The sequence below is a fragment of the Lampris incognitus genome, chromosome 17 (genome assembly GCF_029633865.1).
Source record: "Lampris incognitus isolate fLamInc1 chromosome 17, fLamInc1.hap2, whole genome shotgun sequence".
Lineage (NCBI taxonomy): Eukaryota > Metazoa > Chordata > Actinopteri > Lampriformes > Lampridae > Lampris > Lampris incognitus.
Window position 1 is genome coordinate 14,986,258 of NC_079227.1, and position 13,874 is coordinate 15,000,131.

Genomic DNA, 13,874 nt, shown 5'->3' on the forward strand with positions numbered 1-13,874 from the left:
GGCTCTCTTATTGACTTCCGTGCGTTTTGTGACTGAAGAAGAAAAACTGAACTTTGTAGGAACCTTTTCAGAAGTTAACGTAAATCTTTCTGTTGCAATGTCTCCCAGTTTAGCTCAGTTTGTCATTTTCTCAGTCACTGTCTCCCATAGCCTCAGTTAGGGGTGGGACAATATGGAAATTTCACGTCACGATTATCCTGGCCAAAATAATTGCGATTCATGATATGATTCCGATAATCATCAAAATCAAAATATGCTTAAAACTTTTAAAATGGCTCTAAAACATGCTGGACTCACTTTACCTTACATTTCGTTAAGAAACTAATATTTATTGCATCACAGATAGGACACATCGAGTGTCCCTGAGTGACTAAGCGATCATAATTAGGGCAAGTGACTGACTGAGTGATTAGTTTGACATGATTGGGCCGCTGAATCAGGTGACCAATGACGGTACCAGCTCGTGGTGACCAATGACATCACTGAAGCTACACGATTAGTCGGCCGACCAATGACGTCGCTGGTAAACACGGAAGTGGGGTTTTCCCTATTAGCCGTGAATCAGCGCAGCGGTTTGCACGTTAACGAACACAACAGATTGCTGCTCGCGGATACTACTGAGACGTCTCATTAACTAAACAAAAAGAAAAAAAGTCCAATTCACAAATACCGACGCTAATAGCCACATGCAGTTTGAGTGAAATTATTAGCGTCTTCAGAGAGCTGTTGGTAACTGAAGCGCATTTATAAGGCGTGTCATGGCAGCAGTGATTGTAGCCTGGTAAATATTTCATATAAAGTAATTTTGCGCAATTTAACTGTATAAATAATATGGGTTTGAAAACTGCTGTCAGGTACAGCCACTGTTCACAGAACCAAGTCCAAACAGCAGCTTTTTAAACAAAAACTGCCGCTTTCTAAATGCAGTCGCGGTCCAGCTATAGCTAGTTTTAATGAAAATTATCTTTAGTGAAAAAGAAACACGGACAGAAGACCCTCGCCAACACCCAGCAGGTAATCACAATGACAACTTGCTCCCATACGGCCAAGAAAACCTCATCCGCCGTCACACTTATCACGCAGGGCTCCTGTGGGATTATCCAGACCCCATAGCGGGTGGACGGAGGTAGCGTCTCGGGGGACGCAATTTCTTTGTAAAACAACCAGCAAAAAAACAAAACAAAAAGATAGGAAACTCTTACCTGATCATGCAGAAGAGAAAGACGGAAAAAAAGAGGGAAAAAAATCTTCGAAGTTAGAAACAGAGTACAGTCCAAACTCCGCGCCAAACACTCACTCACCACTGTCACTACCCGATCTGGCAGCGGTAGATGTGAACCACGCATGCGCAAGTGTAAACCCTCCCAGTGTGCCGAGAGTAGATGTGAACCACGCATGCGCAAATGTAAACGCTCCCAGTGTGCAGCCAGACTCAAGCTTTTTCAAGTCACTGGTAAGGATATTCACGATTATCCCCATTTACGATTATACCGATTATGGAAATTAACCACGATCAACTTTAAGTGAGTGTTTTTATCGCGATCCAGGATAAAATCCTATATTGTCCCACCCCTAGTCTCAGTAGTCAGCCCATTATCTCAATCATTGTCTGTTGTCTTGCCTGTTTTATTTTGTAGTTCACCTGTCTTGTCACATCACTTTCTTTCCCTGGTTTTATCCTCAGGTAACCCCATTTATCCCATACCCGTTCCCCATTCCCTCATTAGCTCCCCATCTCATATACTCCCCTGGTTTCCCTGTTCCCCTGCCAGAGTGTCTTGTATCTTGTGTATTCAGCCAAGCTATCTTGCGTTTCATAAACTCTTTCTACCGGTCTACCCGTGTCGGACTGATTTCCTGTGTACTGACCCCTGCCTGCCCTTGACCATTAAACTGAATATTTCTGTTACCTCCTTGTGTGTGTGTCGTGTGTTTGGGGTCTTACCTGTCCATCCTGAGGTAACCCCATTTATCCCATACCCGTTCCCCATTCCCTCATTAGCTCCCCATCTCATATACTCCCCTGGTTTCCCTGTTCCCCTGCCAGATTGTCTTGTATCTTGTGTATTCAGCCAGGCTATCCTGCGTTTCATAAACTCTTTCTACCAGTCTACCCGTGTCGGACTGATTTCCTGTGTACTGACCCCTGCCTGCCCTTGACCATTAAACTGAATATTTCTGTTACCTCCTTGTGTGTGTGTCATGCGTTTGGGGTCTTACCTGTCCATTTCCCTGGGAAACGTAGCAGTACAATCTAGCCACATATGAACCCAGTCGACTCAGATTGTTATCTGAATAAGCTGCTGGTGTATACCAGAGCTCTTTCACGCCATTTACCGCCACAGCAGAAGCACTACAGTCTATCTGTCCCAAGCCAGTTCCAGCTCCAAACCCATTCCTGAGAACCTGCCTGGCCCTGGGAGGTCCTTGTAGCATCAGCCAGACTCCCAGGTGGCAGGATGCAGCCTGCCTATTCAGAACCAGTTCTAGTCCCAAACCCATTCTGGGGAACCCGCCTGGCCCTAGGTGGTCCACATAGCATCAGCCAGACTCCCAGGCTTTGTGGGAAGAAACCTAGGGGTTCAACAGGCGGTGCAGAAACCAGACCAGTCCATTCCAGAGCCACCGTAGCCCTGCCCCTCGCTGTCCTTGCACCCCAGTGCCAAAGAGTTACTCAGCTACCCAGAAAAAGTAGCAGAGTTTGGTAGTGCAGTGGCTCTGTTCATTGCTTCCAACCCACTGCAGCATAACCAGCAGCAGATGAAGGTTTTCACTGTGTTGCAGTGGTACAGAGAGAGGCCGTGGGTGAGCCACTTTGTTCCCGAGTATGATGTAATCCAAGACATACTTGAGAATTACCACCAGTCCCACTCAGCCTCCTCTCTAGATCTACCACCAGACCTGCCTCCTGTCTCCCAGACACCACCAGCTCAGCATAAAGCTGCCTCGCTGACGTCCTAAGTCTGGCCTCAAAAGTCTCTGCTGCCCAGCACTACAGAGTCTCTGCTGCCAAGCACCAGCCTGTCCCCAGGAGAAAGCGTGGTCACCAAGGCCGTAGGCAGTCTCCACTGCCCAGTGCCTCTGCCGACGCACAGGCCATTCCTGCTCCTGGGCCATTGGCCAACTTGGCCAATGCCCAACCAGTTCATGCTCCTGAGTCGTCAGCTGCCACTACTGACACTCTTGCTTGTTTCTGCACCTAAGGCATCAGCCATCCATGCTGACACCCAGCCTGATCCAGAGCTGTTGGCTACCCTTGCCGATGCCCTGCTTGATCCCAAGCCGTTGGCCATACCTGCCAACAAACAGCGTGGTCCCGAGTCAATAGCTCTCCTAGCCAACTCCCAGCTAGATCCTGAGCCGTTAGCCATCCCTGCCGACACCCAGCCTGGTCCCAAGTTGTCAGCTGACCTTGCCGATGCCCAGCACAGTCCTGAGTCATTTGCCACACTTGCCAACGCCCTGCCAGACCCCCAGTCATCAGCCGCACCCGCTAATGCCCTGCCAGACCTCCAGCTGTCAACTGCACCCACCAACCAGGCAGGGCATTCCCTGCCTGACCCCCAGTAGTTGGCCGTCTTGGCCGACGCCCTTCCAGATCTCCAGCAGTTGGTCATCTTTGCCGATAACGAGCCAGACTTCCAGTCATCGGCCGCACCTGCCGACACCCTTCCCTACAGCACCCCCGGTGGCCCAGCCACTGGAGACACAGGAGACCAGTCTACCTGTGTTTTAAGTGTTCTGCCTGTAAACTGGACCTTGTTTTTCTTGCCTGCCCCTCATTAGATCTGTTAGCCTTTTTGGACTGAAAACCCCGGTAACTAGAATTTGAGCTTTGAACCTGTTTTGCCTGTCTGCCTGCCCCCTTGTTTATCTGGTCGCCTGTCGGACTGATTTCCTGTGTATTGACCCTTGCCTGCCCTTGACCATTAAACTGAGTGCTACTGGAACCTCCATCTGTGTGTCGTGCATTGGAGTCCTTACCTGACCGTTTCCCTGGGAAACGTAACACTTTTTTTAAAGATATCCCACCTTTATGTTTCCTTTTTATCCCTTATTCTAACCAGCACTTTCAGCTATAGCCAACACATTCTAGAAATGTCCTTCCTAGCCTAGCTTTTTTTAAACAACTCTACTTTCGTCCTTCATTTTACCACTTCTTCCCACTACCATATCGCCTCATCCCCGACCTTATTCTAAAGTTACCTGTCATAAAAGAAAAACACTTTTGTATTGTAAATAAAGACATTTTAGGTCAGTCATTGCATAGGAAAAAAATCTTGCTCAAGTGCTTTGTTGATATTTTACCTTTTTATAAAAATGGGCGAAGCTAAATTTTTAATTTGAAAGCAAATCTCATAAGGCTGATACCTGTCTTCTTACTTATCAGTTTACCCGATAATCCATCAGAGGTAAGATGAGCCTCGAGGCATTTAAAACTAAATTTCCCTTTTATTTATTCATCTATTCTCCCGTCAAGAAAAACTCCCAAGTGGTGAACCAAATAGTTTTTATTTATTAAAATATTAGTGGTTAGGTAATAGGACATCGTAAACGAATCGGACGCCAACATGGAACAAAAGCAAGAGAACAATTCGATCTGAACCACTTTGTTGTTTTTCTCCACTGACACTCACCTCGGTGTCACAGGAAGTTGTTGTTGATTGAAAGACAGAGGTATGACGTCAGCGAAAGCCTGACGTCATTAGTAACGCTGAAACAGAACCTTTAAAACCTACAATACAAATACGACTCCTCAGCTGTCACGTGGGTGGGCTGCTGGGTGGGTTAAAGGGCGGTGGGTGTGGCCTCTGTTAGTTAACAAGGAGCGGAAACGGAAGTCGTCACGTCGCAGGGTCTGGTTTGTTGTGTCTCATAGAGGCTGTATATACATCACGTTTTGCTGGCCGAGAAAAGTTTGGCTGATTATATATTTGGTGGCATGAAAAGGCGAAATGCTCAGTGTTAAGTAAAGTATGATACGCTGGATAATCTGACGCTGGTGTTTCACATTTAACATGAATGAGCAAAAATTACACTGATACAATCAGAGCTGAGACAAGCAAACTTAAAAAAAAGAGACTTGAACATCACGAGTAATCTTTGGCAACGCTTGTGTAAAACTGCAGTTTGGATGGATAAAATCAGTTTGCTGCAAAATATGAACATTCACAAATGAATCTGTTCTGGTATGAAGAGCCTGCCTACCAGTGAACATGTATAAAGCATATTTATAAATCATTTTGCAAAGAAGTGACTATAGACGACTATACAAACGAGAATGCAGTGATATACACTATGTCGTTCAAGAGTCATGGTGTTGTTTTTTTTCTGCATGTGTGAAAACTTCATTCAGAAAGGAACTGCTGGAAGACCAGGAGAAACAACAAAACCTTCAAACAGAGGTGTGTGTGTGTGTGTGTGTGTGTGTGTGTGTGTGTGTGTGTGTGTGTGTGTGTGTGTGTGTGTGTGTGTGTGTGTGTGTGTGTGTGTGTGATCACTAGGGGTCAGTATAAAATCACGGGAGCCAGGCAGGGAGACCTTACCAGTCCTATGTTAAAAAGCGACCTACTCTAGAGATATTGTTGGTTTTGTTCTCCGCAAACCACACAGACTTTCACATTGAGCATAACGTAGCAAAAAAACAAAACAAAAGTGTTTTATGGGTACAGGTGACGTTACAATAGAATGTTGTGAGAATACATCGAATGAAACAAAATGTATCTAAAGGTGGCTGTTATATTGTTTCACTGAAGGAGATGACGAAGGCTTTATATAATATGTCATAAAGATCAAAAACATACAAAAAATATACAAATACCACAAATTTGTGAGTTCATTAACTAAACAGATTATTTGTGCTTGTGTGTGTGTGTATATATATATATATATATATATATATATATATATATATATATATATATAAACACGAAATTTTAGCATAGATTTAGTATTGGTGACATATAAAGAGGAGCAAAGAAAGCATTAACAAATGTGATATGAAATATTTTCATAGCACAAAAAAAAAAGCTAATGGGTGTGTGAGCAAGAATATCTACAGAATATCGATCCTGTACTTGTCTTCGGCAGGAATGTCGTGACCGCGAGGAAAGCCGGAAGCTAAACACAGTTTATGGGAATATTGTTGTTACTGATTTCAACAGACAGGAGAAAAATAAAGTCCCACGTCTCCGTTTGTTATGTGAGGGATTAACTTTAAAAAAAAAAAAACAATCGTCAAGGAATTCTTTAAACCAAATAGGCAGTTCCTTTTACTGCAAAGGGGGAAACGACCACGCCCCTTAGTGACCATTTGTTTCAGTTGTGTTGTTGTTGTTGTTCCTTTTTACCCCCCCCCTCCCTGCACTACTTCCCAAATTGTTACCTGTCTCTTCTTGTCTTTCTCTTCTTCTCCTTCTGTTTTCATGGCTACCTACAGTGCCCAAACACAAACCGAGTCTAAGCCCAACCCCCTGAGGTACTTTTGTAAATCTGAGAGGCTTTGATGTTGCTGTGACGTCACATCTAACCGACGTGGCCTGCCCCGGGTGAAGCTTTGCTAGCTTAGGTACTGAACCCTCAGTCGTGTAAGAAGTTAAAAACAAGGGTGTCAGCGTTCCGTTTCTATCTAAACACATCTTTCAGGTTTACAAAATGACCTCAGGGCTGGTGTTTGTGCTGGGGGTTTTACTTATTTATTTAATTATTGCCCAAATCTCCTATTCCCCACTCCCCCCCAGCACCACAACTCCCCTTTTTGCCCTCTCTAGTCGCTGTCTCTGTCTCGATCCTCTTTGTTCTCCAGCAGGGCATCGTGGCTGTCTTCTTCTTCCTCCTCGTCCAGTTCCTCCTCTCCTCCTCCATTCATCATCTCCAGCTCCACGTCGCCCTCCTCCAAGTCGCCGTCTATCCCGCTGAAGTGCTCAGCCTCCTGGGACACCTCCACCATCTCTGTTCCCTGGATGACCTCAACAACACCCTCCCGGACTTTCTTTACGTGGAAGGTGAAGGGGGGCACCTTATACACGGCAGTCTTGGACCTGGCGTACACGGTGTGGTCAGGTGTGAAAGCCTTCTTCATCTTGTCACGGGAGGTCTGCATCTTCTGCTTGCGTTCTGGGTTGACAGTCATACGTGTTCCCAGCTTCCCCATCTTCTTCTCAATGTTGTGGCGGGTCTTTTCCAGGTTCACCTTGGTCTTCTGTCTGGTCTTCTCGAAGTTCTCCTTGGTCTTTTGCTTGGTCTTTTCCAGGTTCTCTCTCGTCTTCTGCTTTGTCTTCTCCAAGTTCTCCATGGTCTTGGCCCTGGTTTTACCCATTTTCTCCTTGGAGAAGACTGTTTTCAGGGTTTGCACACGCTGGAGGCTGCTTGCCTTGATGCGCTCTGCGCGGGACTTCTCAATGGTCTCTTCAAGGTCCAAATCCTCCTCGTCGGAGGAGAGCTCCACCTGGGGCCTGTCTCCCTCTCCTTCATCCTCTCCCTCCACGCCCTCCTTCAACTCCAGCAGGCTGCCTCCTCTGCTTCCCCCCACAGCCTCCGTAACCTTCATGGACTTGGAGATGGAAAGTTTGGAGGGGACCTTCGTCTCATCCTGACAGAGGAAAAAGGAAAAGAGAAATCAGTCGCAATGCTAACTTGTATGTTTGGTTAGGTAAGTAGAAGTCGCTTGAACTTCAGAGGGCAAGGTTAGAAGGGAATGCCACCCAACCCCAAAACTTCTGATGCTATTATTCGAGAAAAACAATCATTATTTTCAACGTTATCGCTATATATGTTGTAGGAATAAGCTTTCTTTCGCAGCCATCATACCGCGTGGTCTTCTGTGTGTCTCTGAAACGCCTGTGAATTTTTGGCAGTGACGTCACTAAGGGGGGCAATCCGCGCATGTGAAAACTTATTTCCTGGTTTGCCAATTGGCTGCATTGTATGAGAAACTGACTAATAATACCACGTTATACAGCTCTATGAAGCACTGACCATTGCATTTTCTTATACAACTGTGTGTAGCATAGAGATGCGTATTTTCCTTTACAGTGCAGTCTATCGGCAAGCCAGGAAACAAGTGTTCATATTCAAGGATTTTTCCACCAGCGATGTCAATGACAAACACAATTTTGGCGCTCGTTTCAGAGACACACAGAAGACTGCTCAGTGTTATGTCTGCAAATGGAGTTATTCCTGCAATAGATATATGTAGAGAGATAATGTTCTGGTTGTGATTGTGGTTGTTTCCCTTTAAGGTAGAGGACAGCCCATAAATATGTTTCAAAGGGTAACGCTAATCAAATAAAAATCATTAAAAATTAAGTTTTACACACACACACACACACACACACACTATATATAGCTATGATATCGAGGGAAATGTGACTTTCGAGAGCAGAGGTATATCCGTTTAGCTAGGGGTTGTTGACTGAGAATATTCACAAGGTAAATATGTTTTTCTTGACTTTTCCACGACCTCCCACAGCTTTCAAAAATGTTTCATATCAAGTCCCTAAGCTAGCACAGAACTGGGGGGGTCGGTGAGGTCACCCCTGAACCAGGGGTTAGGGTGCAATCCCCCAAAGGGCCCATTCCTGCTGAAGTATCCTGGAGCAAGATGTTTAACCCCCACCTCCCCCCAGTGCCAGGTAAACTACCTGGGCTTATGGCTCAAACACATAGTGAACGGATTAATCCCGTCCGCTGCTTGATAAGGTAATTTTTCAGCAGACCAATGTAGAGCCCACAAACCTTTTTGTAAGAATATTAAAAGGACCATTTAGATTTTTAAGAAACCAGCTCCATCCACACACATTCACTGTACACACGTCTTGTGGTTTTTGAGGGGATGGTGGGGCAAAGTTTCAAGACATCTTGTAAGAAATCCTTTTGAAGCTGTTAAAATACATGTATTTGTTATACACTGTTGGAAAACAGGACACAGTTAAGAATATGTTGTTATATAACTACTGTAAGACAGGATTATGTTTGATATGAATATTGCATAGTCCTCAGCTGCATTGATTTGCGATGCTAATGTAACTAGTTCTTGGTGCGCGTGCACGCGCGCGGGCATGCGGTTGTGCACGCGTGTATGGGTGCGCGCGTGTGAACTGTGACGTGTATCTGTGTTCGTGTTTTTATGTTGTGCGTCTCCTCTGTGGAGAAAAACGCGCGTGCCAGGTCAAGCGTGTGTTTATACGTGTGCGTCTTACCGGCGAACGCCTCCTGCGAGCGTGACACACGTCTCAAATTCGGGATCTGAGGCACCGCTTTGCTCCCGGCTCTAACAGACATCCCTCATAGACCCGTCCACCCCCATCGCCCCGCTCCCATTTCCATATTTCCATTAGTCCATCTCCGAAACAATTACATTTTCCGCTGTCATGTCTCCCTGTGGTGTGAGACAATTGCGCAAACCCCGGAGCTTCGCGATGGATCCTTCTTGGCGTCGGCCTCTTCCACTCGTAATCAAGCGCACATGTGTGTTGAAACTGGCTTCTGACGACTCTGTTGTGTGGAATAGTAGGAGGTGAGTCACGCTCATCGCAGCCTTTGGTATATGCGCACTGACGATGGCACACGCACATGTAGGTGCACACACTTTTCCATCCTAAACATGCCCAAGATGCACAAGATGCGGGCGTGTGCGCGCACACACACGCACACACACACACACGCACAGTGGCTAGACGCAATTTCATTTCTGGATAAGTCCACGTTCTGTGGCCTCGCGAACGTATCTGTTTACAGGCTGCCTGCCGCATGCTCCGATACTGTTTCTCTCCTTTCGCGTCTCCTAGCAACGCAGTATCATCTGTTTGGAGACCTGAATGACTACCGAAGGCAGACATGGCGTACGTGGAGTCTCATTTCCCGTCTTACATAATTCCAAAGAAACACACGAAGAATGCGTCTGTGTGTGTGTGTGTGCGTGTGTGTGAGGTAGTGCGTGTGACTGTAACGTGCTTCAGTGTGTGTATCTTTTGTCAAGGTGATACCTGGTCACACCATATGTCCCTCTCCGCCAGACGAGTGTTTCTCATGTGTTTTCCATCATACGGCTTACAAGCCAGGTTCGAATCACGCTTGTAATTTGTGACGTCACCGCTGTAACCTTGTGTGTTGAAGTGCAGCAGATGAAAGCTGCAGACTTAAGATGAACCTTTGGTTTACAGCGTGACGGTGGTATAAACAATGTGTCACTAACATCCTGTTTTAGTCAAATGAGCAAATGGACCTGAGCTTGTTGTCAAGTTGTGTCCCTACTTGACAACAGCAGCATATTTTTAATGAGCCCGCATCCCAAGACACGTGACTGAAGGTGTTAATCAGCTCTTATAAAGACAATGATTGAACCCCCCCTCACCCCCACCCCCCACCTGTGAGACCTGACCCCGACTCCAACTGACATCAAACCCCCCCTGACAGGAGCGTTCTTGGACAACAGTGATGTGTGTTCTCCTTTCTTTTCGTTTGCTGACCATTTTTCCATTCCTTGAGCCCTTCCCTTTCCCCGTGCACACACCTACCTCCATCCTTTTCCCTTGCCCCCCCCCCACCCACCCATCTCCTCCTTCACTCACATTCCAGCCAGGGAGACCTTTCTTTCCCTGTTTTCACATGTCTGTGTTTTCCATTCACCTCATATGTACATTACACTAGCGTGTTAATGGAATGCATGTAGGGCTCGTGTGTGGGGGTGGGGGGGTGGGGGGGTCTTCCTCTTTCCATCACTGCAAAGCCTCTCGCACAACTGCGCACATCCGATTAGGGCCCCTGTGGGTCTACATGGGGGCTGATATTCATGATGGTAAACATTGTGTCATTGTGCACCCCCCCCCACCACCACCTCCACATCCCATCCTCTCCATGGCCTTTTGCAAAACAGGAACACTACAAAGCCTGAACAAATGAACTCAAGGAGGGTGGGAAGGTGTGTGTGTGTGTGTGTGTGTGTGTGTGTGTGTGTGCGTGTGTGTTGGGGAGGGGGGAATACCTTTTTTTGGCTGTGGTATGACTCAAGTACTAGTACATGTGAGGAGATGATGCTTCAGAGATGTGGAAAACCATCTGCTGTGGAGGAAGATGATAGCATCAAAGCGTTGTCTGAAGGAACGGGGAAAGCAAGGGAGACTACGGAAGAGAGGAGCTGGCGGGAGGGGAGGGGAGGGGGGGTCGCCTCCCCTCCATTGTGTTCGGTTGGAGTGCGACGGTGATTTTATGAAGGTATTGTTTTGCCGTATCAAGGGTAAGCTTGACCTTGGACATGTGATCTGGGTTTTCCTGGACGGCTGTGTGGACATGAGGAGGAGATGGAAAAAATGCCTGCCTGACTGTGAAATAACTTCATCTGCGTTCGTTGCCAAGGACAACACTGTGATTGCGGCAAAACACTTGAGCAATAAGTGATGTGAGATACGTTTGATGACCCCCATACGTAGCTTGTTAAGAGCAGACGGGGGTTTGACCTCCAGTTAACACTCAACGACTGAGAACTTCAAAACCAAGATGTTTTTTTTTGGGGGGGGGGGTCCTACCCTGTTGATCTCAACGGGAAATTCATCTTTTCACCTGAACACAAGATCAGTACCGCTGAGTCGGTACACGTGGAGCTGGTAGAGACACACATACACAGGGTGGACACTTCCAATCATTGCTGTAAGCTACACTGCTTTCACCCTGCCTTTAGCACAAGCCTCCCAGCCGTGGTTAAGTGCTCCGCCCCCCCCCCCCCGTTTGTGCAGTGTCCACATACAACGAGGCCAGGGAGACCCCCAATCTGTCACTTCAAAGCACGAAGTCACAGGTTAATGTGCTCGCATGAGAGCTTTACAGAAGCAGGGGTGGTGGAGGGAACACTGTGCATGTGTGTGTGTGTGTGTGTGTGTGTGTGTGTGTGTGCGTGTGTGTGTGCGTGTGTGTGTGTGTGTCTGGCACATGGAAAAATGTAGCAGGAAGTGTAGTCATTCACCTTGGCGTGTTGACTTCCTGACCCTCCTAATTTAATGGGACATTGTTCTCCACAGTGCTGCAGCAGCAGTGGCAGGAAGATACACTGAGTTTTGTGGAAAATTGAGGAATAAGGTGCTAATGGTGTTTGTGTGTGTTGTTTGTGTTGTGTGTGCATGCGTGTGGATATGCACCTCTGTGGATCTATGCATGTACATTTAGTGCATACATGTGTGTCTGGGTGTGTGCAGGGGTTTTCAAGTTCATGTGCATGCATGTGTAATTGCCAGTGCACAGATGGGAAATTATATTTTGCACCAGCTCTTGCGAAACCTATGCAAGGAGAAAATGTCCCTATTTGATTTGCAATGAGGCAATAAATTGAAAAATGACAAGACGGAGAGGAAAGGTTGTTGCAAAACATTGTGCGCGAGAGTCAGTTTGTCTCGGAGCAATGGGAGTAGTCATTTTAGGATTTGTGTGTCATCACAAAATGGGGCTGCACTCTTTATTGCATCTTTATTATCCCTTAAAGTTAATCTGTGTGCGTGTGTGTGTGTGTGTGTGTGTGTGTGTGTGTGTGTGTGTGTGTGTGTGTGTGCTGTAACAGAATATTACTGGTTGTGGAGAGGAACGCAGCAGTGGTCACAGAAATCACACAAGAACACACACACACACACACACACACACACACACACACACACACACACACACACACACACACACACACACACACACACACACACACACGCACACACACAAACTGCTGAAAGCTTCCAGAAATCCAAACTCTTTATCTATCTATCTATCTATCTATCTATCTATCTATCTATCTATCTATCTATCTATCTATCTATCTATCTATCTCCTTCTTGTCCATCTTCAGCTGCGCTCTTGCTTTCTTTTTACATTTCATCCTTTTTTCTCCAGTGGTTCTCTCTTTCCTTCCTTCCTTCCTTACGTGTTAAATGTTTGACATACTCTTTGACCTGGCTCTAAACTTTCATCTTGACCAGGATCCCTCTGCAGGTTCATGCTATGGACTCTTTGACACTTGTACAGTATTTCACAGGACACCAGTGTTGAAGAAATATCAGTAATCCTGAAAGTGATGCAGGATCACCAACTCATGGCTAGTGGAAAAGCCATTGACCCTGAATGGTGTTTACAGTACTTCTTAGTTCTCTCTCTGTCTCTCTCTCTCTCTCTCTCTCTTGCCCAGCTAACAGCCATGCCACCCACTTGGGAGTGTGTGTGCATGTTTAAGTAGCCACGGAGTGGGCCTACTTTCTCTCACTCTATAATAAGACACATGGTGATATGTGGTGTTTGCAGTGGTGTTTGAACAATCCAGGATCTTCAAATCTGCCTCCTCCTGCCTTATCATTCTGCATTTGGCTGCTGTGGAGAGGATGCAAAATGTTATGTGCCCTATCATTTGACTGTAAACATTAAAAATGGACAACTACAAAACTGAAACCTGATCTGGATGTTCATATTCGTGGATCAGCTATTGTCCTGAACGTGCCAGCAACAGAAAATAGCAAAAAGGACACATGTTTGCATGTAAATCTTCAGGATTAAAATGTCTTTCACTCCGGCTTGGTCGGGCGTCCCTACAGACACGATTGGCTGTGTCTGCGGGTGGGAAGCCGGATGTGGGCATCTGTCCTCGTCGTGCCTCCTCTGGTCAGCTGGGGCACCTGTTCGGGGCGGGGGGGGGGGCTGGGGGGGATAGCGTGATCCTCACACACGCTACGTCCCCCTGGCAAAACGCCTCACTGTCAGGCAAAAAGAAGCGGCTGGCGACTCCACATGTATCAGAGGAGGCATGTGGTGGTCTGCAGCCCTCCCCGGATCGGCAGAGGGGGTGCAGCAGCGACCAGGACGACTCGGAAGAGTGGAGTTATTGGCCAGATACAATTGGGGAGAAAAGG

General features: G+C 46.6%; 1 protein-coding gene across 1 annotated transcript in view; it reads right to left on the minus strand.

Moving 5' to 3' along the window:
- Positions 1-4,496: 4,496 nt before the first annotated feature.
- Positions 4,497-13,874, minus strand: part of LOC130127282 (caveolae-associated protein 1-like) — a 24,262-nt gene continuing 14,884 nt past the window's right edge. Inside the window, exon 2 of the mRNA XM_056296874.1 lies at positions 4,497-7,591. Within this exon, the coding sequence (XP_056152849.1) occupies positions 6,767-7,591 (825 nt within the window). The 3' untranslated portion in view covers positions 4,497-6,766. The remainder of the gene's footprint in view (positions 7,592-13,874) is intronic.